General features: G+C 40.1%; 5 protein-coding genes across 5 annotated transcripts; 1 reads left to right on the forward strand and 4 right to left on the reverse strand.

The window, feature by feature from the left end:
- Nucleotides 1-5,893: 5,893 nt before the first annotated feature.
- LOC310996544 (olfactory receptor 8G17-like) lies at nt 5,894-6,877 on the forward strand (the record flags this gene model as incomplete). Its single annotated transcript, XM_083985966.1, has 1 exon — nt 5,894-6,877. One exon carries the CDS (start codon nt 5,894-5,896, stop codon nt 6,875-6,877), a length of 984 nt encoding a protein of 327 aa, XP_083842092.1.
- Nucleotides 6,878-9,169: 2,292 nt separating this feature from the next.
- Nucleotides 9,170-10,165, reverse strand: LOC310996545 (olfactory receptor 1M1-like; the record flags this gene model as incomplete). Its single annotated transcript, XM_083985967.1, has 1 exon — nt 9,170-10,165. The coding sequence occupies one exon, from the start codon at nt 10,163-10,165 to the stop codon at nt 9,170-9,172; it is 996 nt and encodes a 331-aa protein (XP_083842093.1).
- A 3,016-nt stretch (nt 10,166-13,181) lies between these two features.
- LOC310996546 (olfactory receptor 2AT4-like) lies at nt 13,182-14,276 on the reverse strand (the record flags this gene model as incomplete). The annotated part of the gene is made up of 1 exon (XM_083985968.1): nt 13,182-14,276. The coding sequence occupies one exon, from the start codon at nt 14,274-14,276 to the stop codon at nt 13,182-13,184; it is 1,095 nt and encodes a 364-aa protein (XP_083842094.1).
- Nucleotides 14,277-17,452: 3,176 nt separating this feature from the next.
- On the reverse strand, nt 17,453-18,406 carry LOC310996679 (olfactory receptor 1M1-like; the record flags this gene model as incomplete). Its single annotated transcript, XM_083986123.1, is given in 2 exon segments — nt 17,453-17,890; nt 17,894-18,406. Coding segments are annotated over 2 exon segments (951 nt in total).
- A 4,302-nt stretch (nt 18,407-22,708) lies between these two features.
- LOC310996678 (olfactory receptor 1M1-like) lies at nt 22,709-23,668 on the reverse strand (the record flags this gene model as incomplete). Its single annotated transcript, XM_083986122.1, has 1 exon — nt 22,709-23,668. The coding sequence occupies one exon, from the start codon at nt 23,666-23,668 to the stop codon at nt 22,709-22,711; it is 960 nt and encodes a 319-aa protein (XP_083842248.1).
- Nucleotides 23,669-26,539: the final 2,871 nt, after the last annotated feature.

The following is a 26,539-nucleotide window of genomic DNA, read 5'->3' on the forward strand; positions in this document are numbered from 1 at the left end:
TAAACAGCCTCAGCGCAGTCACTACTCACCTCATCTACTGTGATGACACACGGTCAATATCTATTGAAGTGCTATTTTGTTGATACTTGATAAGAACATTTTTTGATTTAAAAAAAAAAAAATTCCAGACAAATTTTTCTTCATTTTATGTGGTCTTCAAATATGAAAAGCAGAGTGATTTTTGGTAAAAACTTGTTTAGATTTGTTTATCTGTGAAGATCTGTTAGAGTGTCCAACGTGTATATCCAGTATAGTTCTCTCCTGAGGAGTAAAGTGTCAACATTGCCACCTCTGCGAGGGGGTTTGATTGATTCAATCCCAATGTATTTTAATGAGGCGACACTGTGACGAGCTTCTGTGAAGTGGACTGCAACTGGACTGGACGGGTCCTGGTTCCGGATGGCACATCTGTGTTCTGTGATTCTAGTTTTTAAAGGTCTTGTGGTTTTCCCGACATAGGAGAGGCCGCAGGGACATTGAAGCATATACGTAAATGACATTTTCTGTTTTACAGGAGATGATGCTCTTAATGGGGAACCTCGTCCCAGAGTGAGGGTGGTTAAAGGAGTGTGTTTTGTATGTGGAATTACATTGTTGGCAGTTTCCAGTTGGATTTGGGTGAGAAAATGTGAAGCGACAGGTGGTGGTCGGTCTGCTCTCACCAGTATGTTACGAAGAGAAGCATGGCTACTGTGTCACATCATCTACTACATTTCGACATGCGGCATCTCTGCAATATTGTGCTTATTCATCAACTGAGAACAGGATGATTTTGGACACTGACTGATGAAAATAAAATCAGGACTCATTCTCCTATTGCTTTACTTTTATTGTGATCCATGTGGTAATTCAGAACTAATGTTTTACAACTTCTATCTATTTAATCCACAAGTTTATTTAAACTATTAAGCTTATTTAAAATCTAGATCTCAAAAGTGTTTGGGTGTAGGTGGGTCCAAATGCAGAAAACAACAAGTGAGGTTCACTGAGGATCAGATAATTTAACTCCGAATCTTTTATCTTGAAAAATATTGGTTGGCTTATTGCACACATGCACTGCAAAGTGTTTGACCTTCATTGGTGGCATCATGATAACCCAGATATCCCCCTCCCCCATACTTGAATGTGTACAGGCCAGTGTTTTATGTTGTATAGAATATTCATACCAGATCCTGGTCTGTCTGTACAAACATGTTTCATATGACAGTCTTTGTAAACCAACAATTTCATTCTTTTGATGCATTAGAATTTTTAAGCCTCGGTCCCACTTAATGCACCTGTGCGCATTACGCACACAATTTACAGCAAAACCCCCCCAAAAAAACATTCATTCATTAAAGCAGAAGTAAGCGGAATGTTTGTGTTAATATAAGTCTTAAATAGTTATATCGCCCGACAGCAATCACTTATATAGAGTGTTTGGTCCGAAACACGGGTCTGTCAGTCGCTCTGCTGTAAGCCGAGGAGAAAACTTTCCTTGTATCCTACAACCTTTATCCAATGAGGAGAGAGAACAGCATAAAGGGGCGGTCCTCTCTGTGTGTGCAGCCAAGGGATGCGCGTGAATGTGGTGACGTAGGGACGAGGGCGGGGACTGCTAACTCCATCGGCTGACAAGAAGTTAGCCAAAACGACCAGATCGCTTACTTCTGCTTTAATTACAGGTCCGCACGTCCCCGTGTGCAAACCACAAGGATAATTGATAATTTCCCTGGCCTAATACACAATGAAAAAAACCTGGGGAGCAAACCTGCAAATCAACTACCCCAGCTCCAATAGACCAGGCAAAACCCAGTGGATCACTACAAGTTGTTGCAACTTTGGGGAATTTACTCCTGGTAAAAAGGCTTACAAACATGGACCAGGACAGCTTCATAATACGCACAAAAATCCAAAGGAAACGAAAGGTAACTTAAAAAAAAAATAGCAACAGCATGAAGTAGTCAAAATATGTGTTTTACGCATGCCTCTGTCCGTCTGCCTGTTCAGCTCTGCTTACATTTAATGACATTTCGGTCAGCGTAGGCTAATCAACAGACAAGACGTCCGTTGTCCATGCTCACTATCGTTACAACAAATGAAATTATTCACAGCAAATCATTTGGTGATTTGAAAGTCCATAGGCTATCAAATTGATATATTTTTTAATCGAAGATGGCAAAAAAAAAAATAGATAAAAATTGATTGATTGTCTTTAGAGTTTTTTAGGCTTTAGAATAATTACTAATTGCTTAGTTTATGGGTCAGCTTGAAACGGCTCAAGGCGAAGGAGACTCACGGCTTATGTGTTTGCCTCTTTCTTTCTTTTTTGCCTCCTGTTTGTGTCATTTTGTGGAGCAGTAAGGCTAAATATCTGCTGCTCTGCTCATGCCGTTCTATCACACTCTCTCTCCCTCTGCACCGAGCAAAACTTCACTTCCCTGCCTGACACTTCTTTCTGTAATTTTGATGCACGTTTGTTATACCAGTTTCCATGGTATTTGTATCACAATCAATCCTAAGCAAATGTTTATTAGGCTATAGCAGCAAAAGGAAATGCGCAATAGTAAATCTTATGCATTAGGTTCTCAAATCAGCTGTCAATCTGCAGGGACGGTCATAAGCTGAAAGACAAATATGTACACAAACGGGGAAACTCGTGGAAAAAAGAAAAGAAAGAGGCAGAGCCGGCGGCGCATCCTGTGGAGGAGAATGCATCCGCCGCAGGCGATCAGCACCGGAGAGAGCTCCCCAAGTAACCTGGACCCCTATGCTACACTGCCCGTAAACTACTGGAAAAACTGACAAGTCAAACTGTAGTTTGTGTTAGATGACTAATTCATCTGACATACAGTAACATGACCCTCTCTCTCTCTCTCTCTCTCTCTCTCTCTCTCTCTCTCTCTCTCTCTCTCTCTCTCTCTCACGGGCAGTGACACGCTGTCATTCATTTCAGCACTGAGACAAAGGACAGCGTGCTTGGTTGGCGCATAGTTCAGCACTACTAAGACAAAAAAATATCAGCAGTTAACTCTTCACCGATAAATCCCTGGCACTGTCCATATGAGGCAGAAAGAGAACACAACACTGTCTTCTCCTGAAGTAGAATACGTTTTTTTCTAAAAAGTGACAGCCCTAGCATGGCATCCTTTCTAGGATATTGGCCTCTGCTGGTGAATGCATTTTCATTCTCCACTGTGGAAGGATTTGGGCGGAGGGTTAGTCGCCGTCACCTTCCACGGCGAAAGGAACAAGCTGGCACTCTCCATCAGCAGTCTCGGTGAAGAGTTCAAGGTTAGCTGAAAGAAGGAGGTGGAGAGGACACAGGAGGCAGTGGACCAGGCGGAGCTATGGCTGCGTCACAGGGCATTGGTGAGACCTGTGGCAATCTGCCATGCAGGATTGGGTAGCATTCCAACAACCACCCACAGCAATCTAAAAGGCAATGAGAGGCAGAACCTTGTCCAAAACAAAAGTGGGAGCTTGAGTTAAGTGCAAGCCAGATGGTGGGATAAAGACAACAGGGTGCATGGAATGGATGAAAACGCCCATCTAACCCCTTCTGTTGGAGGGTTCCAGTGTGAAATTCCAAAGGGCTGCCATTCTGAACGTTTACTTTCATGTTTTGGAATGCTGGCCCTTCATTATTTTTGGAAAAGGGGCGCCATCCCGAACCTGAAAAAAGTTGGTTAAATGTGCGGTCCTAAAGCACGTGAGTTGACTGCTGCAGCAGTACAGTCGGTAGAGCAGTTGCTTGCCACACAGGTGACCGGGGATCGAATCCCGGAGGAGGTGCATCTTGGTATATTAGCCCACTGTGCATTATTAGCCGGCCGGGGACACACCAGCCCATGACACGCCGCCGACTCGTGCCCTGCTGCGATCGTTTCATCTAATCTATTTTCCGCAAGCGATTGTGTCGAACCGGGCAAGAAGTCAAGCAAAGAAACACGAGAGAATCTGGTCCTAACCCTAACCCTTCAAAATAAAAGACCGCGATTGACACCTTCGGAATGACGGACCTTTGGAAATGTTCAGAATGGCAGTCCCTCGGAATGGGGGTCACCCCCCTGTTGGAGCATGGCCAGAACACCAGAAAGTACCTTCTGCCAAGAAAAAGGAACACTGGATGTGCTCCAGCGTTCCTCAGCAGCTGTCCTAAAACACTCGGTGAGGGCCACTACTGCTGGCACCGTTACCAGGTGCTATAGGTGGTTTCTGAGTCCATCTGCAGTGCTATCGACCAGAGCAAGCACCCCTAACCACCAGATTTGTGGCACGGCGCAAGGTAGAGCAGGGTGGTTTCGACCAGCGTAGCATGGCGCACGGTCAGTTTGGCAGTTTGATAGACTGCAGTGCGCTGAGATGGGTGTGGCGGCACAGCAGGGGGTCACAGATTCAGTTTGGCGCAGTGAAAGTTTCTTGCCAAAAAGCTGCGTTGAAATGCACCAGCTCGAACCTGGTCTACTCTCGGCGCAAAGTGAAGCGCAACCGGTGCAGTGGTAGTTTGGCTGACCAGTACGCAGTGCGCACACGTCACCAAGACCTCACAGGCAGGTTTCCACAGTTCCAGGCACATTTAAATGCAATAAATAATCCCAACAAACACTATTTAATGCAACTAATGGAATCAACATGTGCATTTATATCTATATAGATTGTCCCGTCACATCTGACATTAGATTAAAGGCAGCTGGCACACGTAACGGAAACTCAGCCTGACTGAATTAACACAGCTGAAACTGTGATGCAAACTAACGAAAAACTAAAAAAGCTAAACAACTATCATCTCTCTCAGCCACCCAAAAACAGCCTCAGCATCAGAGGGAGAGAGACGCTCGGCAATGTGTCATTTATGCTGAGATGCTTCTGATTTCATCCCTGTTACACATGGTGTTTGTTTATGTTGTGATAAGTGTACACTTCTCATCTTTGTTACACAGGGTTTAAATATGGGTGACTAAATGTGAGTGTCTTTATTCGTGGAAAAAGTGTGTGTGTGTGTGTGTGTTTGTGTTTTTACACTGGGCAAGGGTTCTCAGTTTGTCAGGGCAAACCTGATTTACGATATTAGTAACCTCCTTATTCGGCCACTCTGAGCTCAGACCTCCCGGACCAAAACATCCACATTTAAAGCAGATATCAGTGGAATGTTTTTGTTAATATAAGTCCTAAATAGTCCTATTTTCCGTCAGCAATCACTTACATGAAGTATTTCAGCCTAAACACGAGTCTCTCCGTCACTCTGCTCTGCTGTAACCCGAGGAGAAAATTTTCCTTGTGGGATACAAGTGTTATCCAATGAGGAGAGAGAACGGCATGAAGGGCTGTGTGTGCAGCCAAGGGATGCGCGTGAATGTGGTGACGTAGCACGAGGACCAATTGATGCCTGACAAGGGCGGGGGCTGCTAACTCATGGTGCGTTCAAAGAAACTCGTACTTTGTGTTTTTCCTTCCTGTGAAGTCATACCAGTTCGATCTGGTACGAGTTCACGGGTCGGAAGTTACAAGTGGCCGTTATAGGGAACTTTCACGGACAACAGGATGGTAAAAACACGAGCTACGGGTTACCTGGAACGCTACCAAGTCGTAGTTGTGACTTGAAGCTGTAACTTACGGTTTCAAAAGCCTGCCTTGAACGCAGCATTAGCCGAAACGGCCGTGAAGCTGATATCTGCTTTAATTTAGTTGATTACATAAACTATGACATAATTACATATTCATGTTAATTACTGTCTAATTCATGACCATGTGACACAGCCACAGTGAAAGTAAAATAATATAAATGACCCTCACTTTTGTCAAGGTGAGGTTGTGAGCAGGTCTTATCAAGCAACTGTGTCATACTTTGTTTTAGCTATATGAATACATACTATTATTTTCTCTATTTACGTCCAGGAAACAGACATTGATAATGGGCTTTAATTCCACATTTGTTCGTCCCACATATTTCTATGTCAGCGGGTTTTCCAACATCCCTCATGTTACTTATTACTATGTGTTTCTGTGTTTTGTCTATATCATGACTGTTGTTGGGAATGGCCTCCTTCTCTCAGTTATCTGCCTGGTCAAGACTCTTCATACACCTAAATATATGATTGTGTTCAACCTGGCGTTGACAGATCTGTGTGGCAGCACTGCTTTCATCCCCAAATTGTTAGACATGTTTTTGTTTGACAGGAGGTATATTGTTTATGAGGCTTGCTTAAGTTACATGTTCTTTGTTTTGTTATTTACAGGTGTACAGTCATGGACACTTGTCACTATGGCCTATGACCGATTTATAGCAATTTGCTTCCCCTTAAGATACCATAGTATTGTGACAAAACCAGCTATTGCTGCAATGCTGCTGTTCACATGGATTGTATTATCAAGTCTAGTCTTGTATATGGTTGGACTTATTAATCGCCTTTCCTTCTGTGGATCTGTGGTGGTAAAAAGCTTTTTCTGTGATCATGGGCCAGTTTACAGTCTGGCTTGTAATGACGTCTTCTTGAACAGGGTAATGTCAAATGTTGCTTTCGTTATAGGACTCATTTTTCCTCCTATATTGATAGCAATCTCATATGTTTGTATTTCTATAGCACTGAGCAGGATTGCATCAGCAGCAGAGAGACTCAAAGCGTTGAAAACTTGTACTTCTCATTTGGTCATTGTGGCTATTTTCTTTATACCAATTCTGGCCACCAACATAGCTTCAGCGACCTACTCCATCCATCCCAATGCCAGGATCATAAACTCCTCTTTGACACACACTATACCAGCTTTGCTCAATCCTATAATATACTCTCTAAAGACACAGGAAGTGTTGAACTCTTTCAAGAAGCTTTGCAAACAAAGAAGATTTAGCAATATAACTTCATCCAAAAAGGTGAACTGTTTATCGCGACTGTATTGACATGTTACGGACATTGATTATTATTTAATGTGTTTTACTAGATATAAATGGTTTAATTGTATTTCTTCAAATGTTCTATGGTCTTCCATGCAGTATGAAATGAAGCATTTCAGTGTTATTAATGTAAGCTGTAGAACATGGGAAGAAGTTCAGAGAAAAAAAAAATTGAAACAATCTTTGATCCTGGTTTAAAAAGACTTTTTGTGCCTGTATCTAAAAGAGCTGCTGTGTCTATGTGTCACAAATACAACCCAGCAAGTGTCTCCAGTAACTACTTCTGAATATTACCTTATACATATACACTTACCCCCTCTGGCAGCAACTCTAATATAAAAGTAAGTAGTTCCCTTCACTTATAATGGTACAAATGTCCTTTTATTCATGTCTTTCAGTTTCAAAGTAAACTCGTAATCCAACACATCATCCTGCTAAGTCTTCCTGTGATTCATACTGTGCAGATATGAATACGAAAAATTATTATTCCTGTACTTGCTGTGTCTAGGTTTTACTCTTTAGAAATATCTCACTGGAGAGGTAAAAGTGAGGCTAGTCAGTAAGACGGCCATTATGTTATACTTCTATATTACATTAATTTTCAGTGAATGGAAATGAATGGAATATATCTGCACCTATGGATATGACAGGTGCAGAGATTCATTCAACCTCAGATTTGGTAACTAATAAATGATACATTCTCACATGATTACATGTGTTTTGACCTAGTACTGTAGAAGGGCATGTTGGGAGACTCAGTAGTTCTGGTATGTTGGCACCATCTAGTGGTTTGTACTTGTACCCTACAGGATTATAAAACTTTAACTAAAACAGAGAAGCATGGCTGCTGTGTCACATCATCTACTACATTTCGACATGCCGTAGCATCTCTGCAATATTGTGCCTATTCATCAACTGAGAACAGGATGATTTTGGACACTGACTGATGAAAATAAAATCAGGATTCATTCTCCTATTTCTCCTTTTATTGTGATCCATGTGGTAATTCAGAACTAATGTTTTACCACTTCTATCTGTTTAATCCACAAGTTTATTTAAACATTAAGCTTATTTAAAATCTAGATCTCAAATGTGTTTGGGTGTAGGTGGGTCCAAATGCAGAAAACAACAAGTGAGGTTCACTGAGGATCAGATCATTTAACTCCAAATCTTTTATCTTGAAAAATATTGGTTGGCTTATTGCACACACTGCAAAGTGTTTGACCTTCATTGGTGGCATCATGATAACCCAGATATCCCCCTCCCCCATACTTGAATGTGTACAGGCCAGTGTTTTATGTTGTATAGAAAACTCATATCAGATCCTGGTCTGTCTGTACAAACATGTTTCATATGACAGTCTTTGTAAACCAACAATTTCATTCTTTTGATGCATTAGAATTTTAAACATTGACAACATTCAGAACTGTGAGTCTTTCGGATCCACACTATCAGTCATTGTATGGTTTAATGGAAGAAATGTTTGGGCAAGTGATGAAAAGGTGATGAAATATATATGTGAAGTAGCAATTTTAATTCTGCAGAGGGGGAGTAGACTGGATGTTTGATCTATGGCAGATAATGGGCCAATGGGCCAACTTGTACTATACCCCTAAACCACTAGAGGGCAGGCATTAACCATAATTATATACCATTGAGTAGCGCAAAATCAGATGGTTGTAAGAGTGCAGGATAAATTAAATGTAATTTAACAAATCTGATTAAACCTGATATGAGAAACTTGTCTCTGTGTACACTAGTCACAGTTTTACTTGAAATATTATTTTATTTTATTTTCACAAATTGCATCACTTTTTTTTCCCAAACGTCATGTTACACAAAATAACAAGAAACATGTAGTTAGACAGCTCTCTGTCATAAAATAACTGTCACTGCATGTAGTAATCTGAAAGTCAAGTGTGAAATTCTGCTACTTTTCATGGATGATGAGGTCATGATATTTCAGAAAAACTGAAATGTAATTGATCTGTAACCCTGTAAGTTTAAACTACTGTAAAAGACTTTTATGCACTTTGGGTATCGGGTATCGATAAAAAAAACATATAAAAATGTAACTTTTATTACTTTTAATGTCATACCACTTTGTTCAGAAATAATGTAATTTGTAAAAAAGTGTAGAAAGGCAGGTGAACTATCTGACTTTTAAATTATAATCAGATGTATCTATGATGACCAGTTTTTATGTCTCTGGTTTTCCTAAAACAACACAAAATTCTGCTCTTCTCTCTACACAAACAACTACTGCAAGCTGTTGGCTTTTGACAAATTACACAAAGGTTAAAAGCCTGAATTCTTGCAACTTTTCTTGTGATCTGCACCAATTATATTTTTTCTCAGAGGTGCCAGGACTCGGTTTTTTATCTCTTTCGTTTTCAAAGAATACACAATGGGGTTGACACAGGGGGGGATGCAAGAGGCCAGTGACAGGCTGAGCACACGCTGGTCTGGGTCAATGAGTCCAAGGTAAAAGCCAATCAGGAAAATTACAAGCAGTGGAACATAAAATATAGCAACAAGGATGATATGTTCAACACAAGTGGCCAACGCTTTCATCCTACTGTCCAGTGATTTCATCCTGAACACTGTCACCAGGATGGTGACATAAGACAGGAGAATGAAAATAAAGGGTCCTCCAAGGATCAACACAGTGAGAAAGGAGGATGCAAACCACTGCATAGTGTAGTCATTACAGGCCAGTCTAAACACAGGTGCATAGTCACAGAAATAACTGAACACTCTGACAGAGCTGCAGAAAGACAATCGAGTCATTATAATTGTTGTAAAAGCTGTTATTCCCACAGCAAAGAACCAAGTGAAGCCAATAATACAAGACATGCTCCGCAGTGTGTTGACAGAGTTGTGACGCAGAGGGAAACATATTGCGAACAAGCGGTCGTACGCAAGAATAGCAAGTGCACATGACTCCAGCTCCCCAAAAACATAGTAAATGTACATTTGCAATAAACACAAATTGAATGGAATGAAATTGTCCTTTACGAGAAATATTTTGATCATGCTGGGAATAGTACATGTGTTCAAGACTACATCAATCACTGCAAGGTTGACTACTGCTAAAAACTTTGGAGTGTGTAAACAGCGATTGAAGACAATTATGCAGATCACCAGACCATTGAACACAACAGTAACCACATACACAAATGCTAGAAAGATAAAGTAGACACTGATGTAGGGCAACGTTTGAAATCCAACAATGTAGAAGCCTGGAGGATGAATGATGACAGAGCTGTTCAACACTGTTCTGAAAAAAGACATAGTTGAACTCCCCAGACTGTGTTGGAGGTCAGCACCTGTGTGAGAGAGAAATCATATCGCTAGATTGCATATTAATCTTGAAAGACTTCATTATGCCATTACATTGATTCCATTCAAAAACTCTTTAGATCTGTTCTCCATAAGTCAAAATGTGATTGGAGTCTGTAAACTTACCTGATGATCAGGTTAACATGTATCCTGAGTGACGCTGACTCCAGCAGCAGCATGGAGGTCTGCACATCTGGCCGTTTGATGGGAGCAGATATACTCTCCTCATTGCTCTCCAGAGATCAAGCTTCATAATGATAAAGAGGAAGTAAAGATCTTCTAATGATTATGATTTGATCCACATAGAGCAGGTCTGTAGCTTACTGATTAAACTTATTACACTCTTATATCAGGAGTCCAGTTAGTCTTTTGAATTGTGATTTAGTACTCGAAAGTTTGACTCTTGCAAACACCTGTAATCAAGTCTAGTGTGGTTGTCCAAAGTGCTGCATATGTCAGAGCTAAGTCCGAGAGCACTTTACTGCCCAAACCTTATGAGCGTGACCTCTGACCTTTGGTGACTAAATGAAGAATTCAGGACTGTCAGTCACTGATTGATTTTGGATTGATTTGGTCACCTGAAACTCATTAAGGTTTATACAATCAGAAATATATCTAAAAGTATGCTTCCAACATGTTTGTGGGACACAATGAATAACTATATTATACAAAACTTATCAAACCTTTCAGGACTTTTTTGCACAAAGTAAACCATGCAATATGATGACATAATGTTCCCCAAGGATGTATTTAAACCTAAACAGGCTATTGTGAACCATTCTAATGAGCTCAATTTGTGATGCCATCATCTGAGAATTTTGGTTAATGACCTTGTTTGTAACAAATAAACTGTTTACTGTTTGAACTGAAGACTAATTGATCTCAGTTGTTCTTATTAAGAATAATAACAATTAAAACCTGCAGCAAACAGGTTGAAGTTTACAGTACCTGTGTTAATGAAGCCTACCACTTTGCCATGTTTCCTCTGGGACGTTTAACAAAGACTAACCTCCATTCGCCAATTAAATTCAACATACAATTGGTTACAATATACAGGCATAGCAAGTGCTAATCCCTGCAATAATATACAAGTGCAACATACATGCATTTTCATAGTATATCGGTTGAATGGCCCAGATTTATCTACAGTATAACGAGTCATATCTTAATCATAATGGATACTGTATATATAATGCAGAAAAAATTGTTGGTACCCTTCCGTTAAAGAAAAAAACCCACAATGGTCACTTGAAACTGCCAAAAGTAATAGTAAATAAAAATCTACTGAAAATTAACTAATGAAAATCAGACATTGCTTTTGAATTGTGGTTTAACAGAATCATTTAAAAAATAATAATAATGAAACTGGCCTGGACAAAAAGGATATTAGGCTACCCTTAACTTAATATTTTGTTGCAAAACCTTTTGAGGTAATCACTGCAATCAAACAATTTCTGAAACTGTCATTCAGACTTCTCCACCTGTCGACAGGTATTTCTGCCCCATCAGTCCAAAGGACATTCTCCCAGAAGCTTTGAGGACAGGTGAGACAAAACTGGAGCTTTTTGGCAAGTGACATCAGCTGTACGTTCACAGACCCAAAAATGAAGCATCATTTAAACAGATGTAGGAAAAGTTCACATTTATTGCAGGAAAGTTTGTTTTCTATTTGTAACATTTCCGTCTTCAACAACTGACAGCCAGTCCACTTCATTTCAAGATACTGAAAATGGACTTTTAGCTGCACTTCCAACATCAAGCTTTCATTTGTTTTCTCTCAATTACCCATAACGTTAGTGAACAGATTTGAAAACAGGTAACAAAATTCTCATGACCTTTTATCTTCATGTCCAAAATGGGGTGAGAAAATGGGTGTGAAGAGCAAAAGGGCCTCAATGATCCTCAGAGGAACTACACAACTTCATCATGTTGTTTTCAACTGCTCCATAATGATTTATTTGAATGTTTACATAACCATCCACCTTTGTATGAGATATCTGACAAAAAAGAGCAGAGCATACTGTATATTGGCCCATATCAGGTGCAAACAGTGTGTTTAGCATTATTGGTGAACAGAAAGATTTTTTTTTTTAATGTAATGTTTTATTTACAGTCATATCACATTAGTTAAGAATGATGAGTGTAATCAGAATAGATATAATATCTGTAAACATAAATCACCTAAATAAAAAAACTAAAGGCACACACATTTTAAAGCAGATATCAGTGGAATGTTTTTGTTAATATAAGTCCTAAATAGTCCTATTTTCCGTCAGCAATCACTTACATGAAGTATTTCAGCCTAAACACGAGTCTCTCCGTCACTCTGCTCTGCTGTAACCCGAGGAGAAAATTTTCCTTGTGGGATACAAGTGTTATCCAATGAGGAGAGAGAACGGCATGAAGGGCTGTGTGTGCAGCCAAGGGATGCGCGTGAATGTGGTGACGTAGCACGAGGACCAATTGATGCCTGACAAGGGCGGGGGCTGCTAACTCATGGTGCGTTCAAAGAAACTCGTACTTTGTGTTTTTCCTTCCTGTGAAGTCATACCAGTTCGATCTGGTACGAGTTCACGGGTCGGAAGTTACGAGTGGCCGTTATAGGGAACTTTCACAGACAACAGGATGGTAAAAACACGAGCTACGGGTTACCTGGAACGCTACCAAGTCGTAGTTGTGACTTGAAGCTGTAACTTACGGTTTCAAAAGCCTGCCTTGAACGCAGCATTAGCCGAAACGGCCGTGAAGCTGATATCTGCTTTAAACAGATTGAATTATTAGAGTATTTACTTAGAAACCTAGAAATATGTAGAAATAAAGGCCTGCATTTATCAGTTCACTCACCACAGCTAAGAAGATGGGTATATGCATTAATATAATTCCCATAGAATGTTAAAAAGAAAATGAATGAATGAATGGTTCTATCACTGTACCCTGTCGATGGTCTTGATATTGAAGGCTTCATGGTTTAACCAAACTTGTGGCCATCTGGCACCATTCTCTTTACAGAAATGGTAAAGTTCAGTCTTGAACATACAGGTGTTACATTATTGCCATGTTTCATTGGCCTTGCAATGATTTTGTTTTGTTGGTATGTTGGTTGTGTGCCAATTGAATTTTTCCTGAATAGAGACAGGACTCTGATTTTTATCTCTTTAGTTTTCAAAGAATACACAATGGGGTTGACACAGGGGGGGATGCAAGAGGCCAGTGACAGGCTGAGCACACGCTGGTCTGGGTCAATGAGTCCAAGGTAAAAGCCAATCAGGAAAATTACAAGCAATGGAACATAAAATATAGCAACAAGGATGATATGTTCAGCACAAGTGGCCAACGCTTTCATCCTACTGTCCAGTGATTTCATCCTGAACACTGTCACCAGGATGGTGACATAAGACAGGAGAATGAAAATAAAGGGTCCTCCAAGGATCAACACAGTGAGAAAGGAGGATGCAAACCACTGTATAGTGTAGTCATTACAGGCCAGTCTAAACACAGGTGCATAGTCACAGAAATAACTGAACACTCTGACAGAGCTGCAGAAAGACAATCGAGTCATTATAATTGTTGTAAAAGCTGTTATTCCCACAGCAAAGAACCAAGTGAAGCCAATAATACAAGACATGCTCCGCAGTGTGTTGACCGAGTTGTGACGCAGAGGGAAACATATTGCGATCAATCGGTCATACGCAAGAATAGCAAGTGCATATGACTCCAATGATACAAATGTATAATATACATACATTTGCAATAAACACAAATTGAATGGAATGAAATTTTCCTTTACGAGAAATATTTTGATCATGCTGGGAATAGTACATGTGTTCAAGACTACATCAATCACTGCAAGGTTGACTACTGCTAAAAACTTTGGAGTGTGTAAACAGCGATTGAAGACAATTATGCAGATCACCAGACCATTGAACACAACAGTAACCACATACACAAATGCTAGAAAGATAAAGTAGACACTGATGTAGGGCAACGTTTGAAATCCAACAATGTAGAAGCCTGGAGGATGAATGATGACAGAGCTGTTCAACACTGTTCTGAAAAAAGACATAGTTGAACTCCCCAGACTGTGTTGGAGGTCAGCACCTGTGTGAGAGAGAAATCATATCGCAAGATTGCATATTAATCTTGAAAGACTTCATTATGCCATTACATTGATTCCATTCAAAAACTCTTTAGATCTGTTCTCCATAAGTCAAAATGTGATTGGAGTCTGTAAACTTACCTGATGATCAGGTTAACATGTATCCTGAGTGACGCTGACTCCAGCAGCAGCATGGAGGTCTGCACATCTGGCCGTTTGATGGGAGCAGATATACTCTCCTCATTGCTCTTCAGAGATCAAGCTTCATAATAATATAGAGGAAGTATAGATCTTCTAATGATTATGATTTGATCCACAGAGAGCAGGTCTGTAGACATTTCCGTCTTCATAAGTTTAATCAGTCCAATTAGTCTTTTGAATTATGATTTAGTACTCGAGAGACTTAAACAAATCTTTTTTAAAGTTTGACTCTTGCAAACACCTGTAATCAAGTCTAGTGTGGTTGTCCAAAGTGCTTCATATGTCAGAGCTAAGTCTGAGAGCACTTTACTGCCCAAACCTTATGAGCATGACCTCTCTGACCTTTGGTGACTAAATGAAGAATTCAGGACTGTCAGTCACTGATTGATTTGGACACTTGTCCTTGGTCACAAGAGACTCATTAAGATTTATACAATCAGATATATCTAAAAGTATGCTTCCAACATGTTTGTGGGACACAATGAATAACTATGCTACACAAAACTTATCAAACCTTTCCGGACTTTTTTGCACAAAGTAAACCATGCAATATGATGACTAATGTTCCCCAAGGATGTATTTAACCATAAACAGGCTATTGTGAATCATTCTAATGAGCTCAAGTTGTGATGCCATCATCTGAGAATTTTGGTTAATGACCTTGTTTGTAACAAATAAACTGTTTACTGTTTGAACTGAAGACTAATTGATCTCAGTTGTTCTTATTAAGAATAAGAACAATTAAAACCTGCAGCAAACAGGTTGAAGTTTACAGTACCTGTGTTAATGAAGCCTACCACTTTGCCATGTTTCCTCTGAGAGGTTTGACAATGATTAACCTTCATTTGCCAATTAAATTCAACATATAATTGGTTACAATATACAGGCATAGCAAGTGCTAATCCCTGCAATAATATACAAGTGCAACACACATGCATTTTCATAATATATTGGTTGAATGGCCCAGATTGATCTATAACGAGTCATATCTTAATCATAATGGATACTGTATATATGCAGAAAAATTTGTTGGTACCCTTCCGTTTAAGGTCGCTTGAAACTGCCAAAAGTAATAGTAAATAAAAATGTATTGAAAATTAAAGGGATAGTTCAACATTTTGGCAAATTGGCCCATTGCCATAATCCCTATAGTCATAGCAGGAGGTTCATTACCTTTAATTGTTGGTTTAAGCTATTTTTAGAACGACCTAGCTGAGCCGTGAGCTGCTCAGAGCTATGCTATGGAGGTTCATGGGATTTCTTGGTTGAAACACCAAAATAAAAGCTAAAATGGCTCCTAGACTCATCAAATACTCAATCCAAAAACTCCAAAACGCTTTCGTGAACAAGTTGTGACCTGCACATTCACCACGCTATGAGATAATAATGGAATGTTAAATTCATGCAAAACAGCTGATGCGCGTTACCATTAGGGGTAGTTTTTCAGCAAGTAGTCTTGTTCCGTTATTATCTCATAGCGTGGTGAATGTGCAGGTCACAACTTGTCCACGAGAACGTTTTGGAGTTGTTGGATTGTGTATTTGATGAGTTTCATGAGGGAAACCAAGAAATCCCATGAGCCTCCCTCTGTAATGTAGTTCTGAACAGCTCATGGCTCTGCTCCGCCGTTATAAAAAAATAGCTTGCACCGACAAATAACAGTAACGAACCTACTGCTATGACTACAGGGATTATGGCAATGGGCCAGTTTGCCAAAATGTTGAACTATCCCTTTAACTAATGAAAATCAGACATTGCTTTTGAATTGTGGTTTAACAGAATCATTTAAAAATAATAATAATAATCAAACTGGCCTGGACAAAAAGGATGGTACCCTTAACTTAATATTTTGTTGCAAAACCTTTTGAGGTAATCACTGCAATCAAGCAATTTCTGAAAGTGTCATTCAGACTTCTGCACCTGTCGACAGGTATTTCTGTCCCATCAGACCAAATGACATTCTCCCAGAAGCTTTATGGACAGGTGAGACAAAACTGGAGCTTTTTGGCAAGTGACATCAGCTGTATGTTTAAACAGATGTAGGAAAAGTTCACATTTATTGCAGGAAAGTTTGTTTTCTATTTGTAACATTTCCGTCTTCAACAACTGACAGCCAGTCCACTTCATTTCAAGATACTGAAAATGGACTTTTAGCTGCACTTCCAACATCAAGCTTTCATTTGTTTTCTCTCAATTACCCATAACATTAGTGAACAGATTTGAAAACAGGTAACAAAATTCTCATGACCTTTTATCTTCATGTCACAAATGGGGTGAGAAAATGGGTGTGAAGAGCAAAAGGGCTTCAATGATCCTCAGAGGAGCTACACAACTTCATCATGTTGTTTTCAACTGCTCCATAATGATTTATTTGAATGTTTACATAACCATCCACCTTTGTATGAGATATCTGACAAAAAAGAGCAGAGCATACTGTATATTGGCCCATATCAGGTGCAAACAGTGTGTTTAGCATTATTGGTGAACAGAATTTTTTTTTTTTTAAATGTAATGTTTTATTTACAGTCATATCACATTAGTTAAGAATGATGAGTGTAATCAGAATAGATATAATATCTGTAAACATTAATCACCTAAATAGAAAAACTAAAGGCACACACATTTTAAACAGATTGAATTATTAAATTATTTACTTATAATACCTAGAAATAAAGGCCTGCATTTATCAGTTCACTCACCACAGCTAAGAAGATGGATATACATTAGTATAATTCCCATAAATGTTAAAATAATAATTAATAATTGTATGGTTCTATCACTGTACCCTGTCGCTGGTCTTGATATTGGAGGCTTCATGGTTTAACCAAACTTGTGGCAGAAATGGTAAAGTTCAGTCTTGAACATACAGGTGTTACATTATTGCCATGTTTCATTGGCCTTGCAATGATTTTGTTTTGTTGGTATGTTGGTTGTGTGCCAATTTAATTTTTCCTGAACAGAGCCAGGACTCTGATTTTTATCTCTTTAGTTTTCAAAGAATACACAATGGGGTTGACACAGGGGGGGATGCAAGAGGCCAGTGACAGGCTGAGCACACGCTGGTCTGGGTCAATGAGTCCAAGGTAAAAGCCAATCAGGAAAATTACAAGCAATGGAACATAAAATATAGCAACACGGATGATATGTTCAGCACAAGTGGCCAAAGCTTTCATCCTACTGTCCAGTGATTTCATCCTGAACACTGTCACCAGGATGGTGACATAAGACAGAAGAATGAAAATAAAGGGTCCTCCAAGGATCAACACAGAGAGAAAGGAGGATGCAAACCACTGCATAGTGTAGTCATTACAGGCCAGTCTAAACACAGGTGCATAGTCACAGAAATAACTGAACACTCTGACAGAGCTGCAGAAAGACAATCAAGTCATTATAGATACTGTAAAAGCTGTTACTCCCACAGCAAAGAACCAAGTGAAGCCAATAATACAAGACATGCTCCGCAGTGTGTTGACCGAGTTGTGATGCAGAGGGAAACATATTGCGATCAAGCGGTCGTACGCAAGAATAGCAAGTGCACATGACTCCAGCTCCCCAAAAACATAGTAAATGTACATTTGCACTAAACACAAATCGAATGGAATTAAATTGTCCTTTACGAGAAATATTTTGATCATGCTGGGAATAGTACATGTGTTCAAGACTACATCAATCACTGCAAGGTTGACTACTGCTAAAAACTTTGGAGTGTGTAAACAGCGATTGAAGACAATTATGCAGATCACCAGACCATTGAACACAACAGTAACCACATACACAAATGCTAGAAAGATGAAGTAGTAGACACTGTTGTAGGGCAACGTCTGAAATCCAACAATGTAGAAGCCTGGAGGATGAATGATGACAGAGCTGTTCAACACTGTTCTGAAAATGGACATAGTTGAACTCTATACTGGAGGTCAGCGCCTGCTTAAAAGCCCTTTAGACTCTAAAAAACTATGAAACCATACTAAGACCCTTATACTGTGTAAATGCTATGTTATTACATGTATAATTTCCAGCTGATGAGCATCTGTAAACTGTTTGATACCTGATGCTTTGTTAAGGATGACTTAGTGCTGCATCCACATGCAGCAGGCTGCTCTGACTCAAGGACAGTAGCAGATATACTTTCCTCATTGATCTCCAGAGATAAAGCTTCATAATGATGGTGAGGAAGTAGCCTGTTAATGGCGTTAATTTGATCCACGGACAGCAGGGTTGGAGCTCACTCACCGAATTTCTCCAACTCTCAAAATAAAGAGCTAATCATTGATCTGAATGATGATTTAGTGTAAGTGCTGTCACTCCACATTCACCACACAGAACAGTCACCATTTGTTTCTTAGTTGTTGGGGCCAACTGCTCGATTGTACCTGTCCTCATCCACACTACCCCAGGATTCCTGGGGGCACTGCCTTCTCTCAGCTTGTTGGTATTGACCCACATTCAAATCAATCAAAGACTGCAGGGATGTGTGGCGACTAAATAAATACGTTCCTGACATATATGCAGAAAATTCCTTTTTGCCACTTTAATTTTGCTTCGTATAAGTGTACAAAATGTTTTGTGTGTCAGTTTGCCCAAAGGGAGCCAAACAGCATAGTGCTCCCTAATAACACATCAAATCAGTGATCAGGCCATGACTCTATTGGGCTCTATTGGCATCACCACAGAATGTAGACATAATGTATTTGACACTTTCATTACTGTGTCATGCCACTGTTTGACTGTCTTATGACAGTACCTTCAAGTAAAGTGTAACCCAAACCTTTTACAGTTTAAACATGAGACTAATTAATCTCTCTCGCACCAGTTTAACGATGAATGCTGCAAAATTGAAACTTCAACTTTCAAAGCAAACTTGCAAACCCAACATTTGGCTGCAGAAGAAGAAAGTCCTCTCCAGTTCATCAGTCATGTTGTTTGGTTATTAAGTTAGAAGTCTTAATTCTAACAAATAATCGGTTGGCTCACCACACAAGATTTTACGTAGCTTCTTACACTTTATTTACATCATAAACAGATTAAATTAGGTACAGGTCCTGATGAGTTCAGCTCGGTGCAGACTCAGTGGAGGTTGGCTGCTGCTTCATCAGCTGCTTTTTCCTGGCTGTTTGGAAATTCATCATGCAGTCTTTGAAAGTCTGGACCTGGCTCTGGCACACTCGCCAGTCCTGGTGTTCAGCCATGCACTCCTGCACGGCGTGGTGTAGCTCCGCGCAGCCAGTGCGTGAGATCATCCGTTCAACCGGGTCATCCTCATCATCTTTCCGGCTGCGGTCATGAGGTGAAGGTGACGCCATTCTGTTTCAATGTACTCGGCTGTCTCGGGCAGGTTGCTGGGGATTAGATTAGATGTCAAATGTAAACAAGTGATAATTCAGTTTAAAGAGCGATCACCTCAGCATGTCCCTGTTGTTCGGGCCTCCTGTAGGACCTGTAGTGATCATATTGTTTTTTTTAAAAATCTCCCTTCCAGACAATTTCAAGGGGATTTCAAAACTACACAAGGTACAATACTGCTGTATCTCATTGGTCATTAATTAACTTCAGTATTAATAATAGCCTACTCTTATCTTATATTTATAGTGGATGTTGTAAATCTTCCTTCTCTCATCTGGGACTCTACAGATAAGAAAATGTTGGCTATTTAGCAAAGAAAGGATTTTTTTTGTTTTTCTTTTATATATCCTTGGGTGTAAATCTGTTGTTTGGAATATAAATGTCTCACATGGTCACAAACCAGCACTCCTGCAATTCATGAATTTATTTGGGGCTTCTAACTTACAGTAAACTGTGAGTAGCCTACAATTTAACTATGTACACTTCCATTGGTCGAGTAGCCTACCATAGATTTTCAGATTCAGCAACACGTTATTAACTGTGAACGTGAATAGTTCAACAGCTCGGTCAGTTGTCACATTTGCTTTTATGATACATTTGTTGAACTGTTTACGTCCATGTAGTCAAAGTAGGCTACAGTAACGAGCATTAACTGTTGCGGAAATGCTCATTTTAAGCGCCTTTTACACGGCTCGGGTTGTGTTTGTGAGAATATTTCTAGTTGCAGTATTTCTATTTTTGTGTAGCTAAGTAGCCTACAATATTCCTCCCCCATATGAACAACTTCTCAGAGAGCTAGCTCTGCCCCCTGTCCCCGGCTTGCTCCGTCGCCGCACACATTGACATTACCTGGACGGACAAGTCCCAGCCAACACACGCGCCTTCACGTTTCTCTCCGTCGCCTTCACCTGCTTATTCTCTCCGACCGAGTCTGTCCTGCGAGCTTCTCAAACTTTGTTTCATAACCAACCACATTCAACATTGCTGTCAGCCGGGGGACACATTTGAGCGGAGGACGGAGGTGTCACCGTAAAATATCTCCGTCAATCCAGACACAAGTTCCGCTGCGTGTGTGTTGTGTGTGTAGTAGCTCGTACTTCCTGCTCGACATACAGAGCGGGGGGGGGGGGGGGGGGTAATTAATTAGTTCTTGTAAGAATATTGGTAATGCTTTATTTTCTATCTCAATACATCCATCTGTTTTTGTTGACATTTGTAAATCCGGATGATGACATTGACATGGCATTTTCAATATTGTGGCAGTGTCTTGTAATTCCAAGTGAGATGGGCCAGACCAGCATGACTGACTACTATGCAGACTATGCAGATCACCAAACTTTCAACAACAATGTTATGAGATCATGATTTAGGGAGTGTTGTTGAAAGAGTTTTATGCTTTACTTATGTTATTTACTCATAGCTTTCTATGCATGTGAATGGTCTGTCAAGACACAGGACTCATCGGGAAGGCAAAACTTAATTTTCTCATTTGGTTGTTATTTCTCATAGGTTCAGGCCCCAATCACTACACCTAATAATGTCAATCCTAGACCAGTCCTAGACCTATTGATGTCAAAATGTGCCCATCTGCAAGATGCATATTGGCACACACAAGGCCCAGTAGCCTACTAAACAACTTTGAAGGGGTATCTTTTTTATTCATTAAGTAATTTCAAAAGGAGTTGTAGACCATGTGTGAGAAAAAAATTAATCTTTTGTAACACTTTCACAGGATGCTCTGAACAAATGCAGCAGTTTAGAAAATATTCTGTGAGCTGTTAGTACAACTTGAATAAACGGTCACAAACCCATATGGTGGCTTGTTTTTTTCAGATAATTAATTTATGACTGCAGACGCCATGGTGAACCAAAACAACAATGACTCCAATGAGCTCAATTTGTGAAGCCATCACCAGAGAATTTTCTTTAATGATCTTATTCTTTCCAAACAAATCTTTTACTGTATAAACCTTTGGCTAATTAATCTCAGTGGCACTTATTAGGATTATAACCAATAGGGAAATAAGTGCGGCAGTACACTGATGCACTGAGTCATTTCATTCAAATTACACCTGAAGAGCCCCAAGAGAAAGGCCGGGCGTTTTTGGCATCCAGTGTCCTCTTTGTTCAATCAAATGAGATGTTTAAGCTCTAACATACAGTACAGGCTCTGCTGTTTGTCAGCCTTACAAACACTGACTTCCTTTCAGTCTTTCAACAAAGTACCCCTGGTTACTGCAGTACTTTCACTGCTTTAGGCAAGTTTTAGCGCTTAGAGAGCTATATTTCAATGAAAAGTCATTTTTCAGTGAATATTTGATTTGTAAATGTTTTATTTGTTCTGACATTGTGCTGATTTAAAACATGAACAGTTGCAAGTAGAAGTGTTGAATTATGTTTGTAGTTCAAGCACACTGAGCCACTTCCTCTAAATGTTGTACATTGCTTTTAGCCTGATAGACTCATTCAGTCTTGTGCAGTCACTTGGTCGCTTCATAGCAAGGGAAATATAGGCTACTGTAGTTCATTTCAGTTATCTCTCTGCTCTCTGCCCATATTCAGCATTGTGTCTAAAATGCTCCTGTTTAAGTTGTTAATATTCATCCATCATGAAAGTGATATTACGCAGACTAAACATATCTGAGCACAAATATAATTGTACTATACATCTCTCTTTCCCACAAGTCTTAATTTTTTAATTAGATTAGAACCACACACACAAGACTTAATAATGATAACAATAAAACACTACACTATAGAAGAAGTTGAATACGGTGAAAAGAGTTTTTAATCTCTTTGTTTGTCCAACCACCTTAAACACGAGCACACAATTATTGATTTAGAATGAAAAGTTGTCAAGGGTTTGTTTTCATTCTCCAGATCAGTGCCTGGGCTCTAGTTTTGATCTCTTTTGTTTTCAATGAATATACAATAGGATTAATGCATGGGGGCAAGCAAGTGGCCAGCGACAGGCTCAGCACACGCTTGTCTGGGTCTATGGCTCGTAAAAATAACCCAACTGAGTAAATGCTGAATATAGGAACATAAAATATAGCAACAAGAATCAGGTGCTCAATGCAAGTGGTGAAAGCTTTCATCCTACTGCCGACTGATTTCATCCTGAGCACGGTCACCAGGATGATGAGATAGCATACGATAATAAAAGTGAAGGGGCCCAGAAGAATGGCCAAAGAATTTGAGGCCAAAGCCCACTGCAATGAGGTATCGTTACAGGCCAGTCTAAACACAGGTGCATAGTCACAGAAATAACTGAACACTCTGACAGAGTTGCAGAAAGACAGACGAGTCATGATTGCGGTGCTAAACGCCAGTACTCCCACACAGTAGATCCAAGTCATGCCTATAATACAAGACATGATCAGTAGTGTGTTGAATAGGTTGTGATGCAGAGGCAAACATATTGCAATGAACCTGTCATAGGAAAGCACAGCAAGGGCAAATGACTCCAGAGCTAGAAAACTGTAGTGGACATACATTTGTAAAAGACACCAATTGAATGGAACAAAATTATCCTTAATGAGGAAAGTCTTAATCATGCTGGGAATAGTGCTCGTGTTCAACATTACATCAATTATTGCGAGGTTGAACACAGCCAAAAACTTTGGAGTGTGTAATTTGTGGTCACAAGCAATTATGTACATCAATAAGATATTGAACACTAGTGTAACCACATACACAAACACCAGAAAGATGATGTAGACACTGATATGGGGAAACGTTTCAAATGCAATGATATAGAAGCCTGGAGGATGAATGATGACAGAGCCGTTTAAAACAGTCCTGAGGAAAGACATAGTTGAACTGGACACTGTGAGCTGGAGAAAGGCATCTGATTAACAGGAGAACAGAAGAGAACAGTAAATCTTACGACTTATCACATTACTTATTCAAATCTCATACTTACAAATGCATAACAATAACAAATGCACATTCATCATTGATCCTTTGTGATGAATAGAGATTAAGTCAAAAACAGAACACAGCACTAGATGTTTGGCGCACCTGTTCTGTTGGAGATCATTATACACAGTGTGACCTCATGCTGTATGACGTCGCCACCAGGAGCAGCCACTGGCTGTCTTAGTGTCCGTCCTATATACTGTACAGTGGGAAATGACCTTCTTTACTAATCTCCAGAGATAACCTTTTACTTTGGAAACAACATTCATTAACCATACAGTAATGACTTGAGTATTAGCCTCTCTCTGAAATGGAAGTTTTTTTCCATTGAGACTGATTTATTTAAACTTGTCTTGCAGACAAAACTACGGAAGGGTATTGCATTCACTTGAGTAATAATAAAAAAATCTTGTTTTTCTGAGTAATTTATTTTTTGGTTTGTTTTTCGGGGTAATTATTTTTGTTTTTCTGTGTGATTTATTTTTTGGTTTGTCCATCCATCCCTCCATCCATCCATCCATCCATCCATCCATTCATTCTTCCGCTTCATCCGGATCCAGGTCGCGGGGGCAGCGCGGAGCAGGGATCCCCAGACTTCCCACTCTTCAGACACTTCCTCCAGCTCTTCCGGGGGGACCCCAAGGCTTTCCCAGGCCAGCCGAGTGACATAGTCACTCCAGCGTGTCCTGGGTCTTCCTCTGGGCCTCCTGGGACATGCCCGGAGGGAGGCGTCCAGGGGGCATCCGATACAGGTGCCCGAGCCACCTCAGCTGGCTCCTCTCAACATGGAGGAGCAGCGGCTCTACTCCGAGCTCCTCCCGGGTGACAGAGCTCCTCACCCTATCTCTAAGGGAGCGCCCCGCCACCCTGCGGAGGAAGCTCATTTTGGCCGCTTGTATCCAGGATCCCGTTCTTTCAGTCATGACCCAGAGTTCATGACCATAGGTTGAGGGTAGGAACGTAGATCGACCGGTAAATCGAGAGCTTCGCCTTTTGGCTCAGCTCCTTCTTCACCACGACGGACCGATAAAACTACTGTATTACTGCGGCCGCTGCACCGATCCGCCTGTCAGTCTCACGCTCCATCCTTCCCTCACTCGTGAACAAGACCCCAAGATACTTAAACTCTTCCACCTGAGGCAGGAACTCTCCCCCGACCTGGAGGGGACAAGCCACTAGGCTTGGGCGGTATCCAAATTTTGATACCTTCAAACTTGATGATAGTCCCCGCTGCAGTCAGAATCCCGCACTGCTCCATGCCGCGGACCCCCCCCCCCCCCCCCACCCGTCTTACACAGCCTCAGCTCAGTCACTACCCTCCTCATTTACTGTGTTTATTGGTGATAAACAGGCATAACGGTAAAACCCGACCGACTTGTTGAAACTAATCAAGTTAGCCGTTAGCTTTTCTATGCTAACGGCTAACAGATATGTAATGTGTTCGAGCCGTCAGTCTGGAAAATAAAGCAATGGAGGAACCTGTACCAAAAGTGGAGTTTGAATAAAAATCCTTAATAATGTTAGCCTAGAAATCTAGACGCACCCTAGCGGCAGCAAATATATTTGCTCCGTAGGTGGGTCTAGAAACGAGCCATAGGAACTTTTTGAGTCTCGAACACCGATTGTGTTCACCAATCACAGCGCTCTATCTGTTTAGAGAGTCGTTGGGCGGTCTTAACGCCATGACGACATATATTTTAATTGGCTTGTCAGGCTAACGTCATCCTGCTCTTTGCTCTGATTGGTCGTAGCGCTACCCTATTGCGTACAGAGGCAGTTTGAAAGACAGCCTTCATCCCGCCCCCTGGATTGAGCCGAGGTCTACCGGTCGTTGCCAGACTATACATTTTAATGATATAGTCTGGTTTGTCAGGCTATAATAATGTATCTCATGGATCTAAGATGTAATAAATTCATGATGGAGTGGAGGCTTGACTGCAGCGGTTAAACAGACCTTGTTCTTATCTTTCTTTTTTCTTGGATTATTATTATTATTTTATCTCACTGAATGTTCCTTCATTGTGTCATAGTAAGGATAAATTAATGTTCTTGTCCCTTCCCACCACCTCCTTGGGTTTCATTATTGGGTCTCACAGTTCTAAGTAGAAGTGTTGAATTATGTTTGTAGTTCAAGCACACTGAGCTACTTCCTTTAGATTTTGTACATTGTCTTTAGCCTGATAGACTCATTCAGTCTTGTGCAGTTACTTGGTCGCTTCATAGCAAGGGAAATTGTTATCTCTCTGCTCTCTGCCCATATTCAGCATTGTGTCTAAAATGCTCCTTTTAAGTTGTTAATATTCATCCATCATGAAAGTGATATTACGCAGCGACTTAATATCTGAGCACAAATATAATTGTTCTATACATCTCTCTTTCCCACAAGTCTTAATTTTTTTAAATTAGATTAGAACCACACTCACAAGACTTAATAACAATAAAACACTACACTATAGAAAAAGTTGAATAAAGTGAAAAGAGTTTTTAATCTCTTTGTTTTAATGTCCAACCACCTTAAACACGAGCTCACAATTTTTATTTTTTTTTATTGTGAAATAGGACAGTACAGTGATATGGACAAAGACAAATTGTGAAAAACAAACAACAACATATGTGGTTTTGTGTGTGTGTGTGTGTGTGTGTGTGTGTGTGTAGCAGTAGTTGTAGTGTTACAAAACTTATTATGATAATAGTGATAGTTATGGCAATAATTATATAAAGTTTGATAATAAATAGTAGTAAAAATAATAATAATAACAATAATA

Source organism: Trachurus trachurus (genome assembly GCF_905171665.1).
Source record: "Trachurus trachurus genome assembly, chromosome: 14".
NCBI lineage: Eukaryota > Metazoa > Chordata > Actinopteri > Carangiformes > Carangidae > Trachurus > Trachurus trachurus.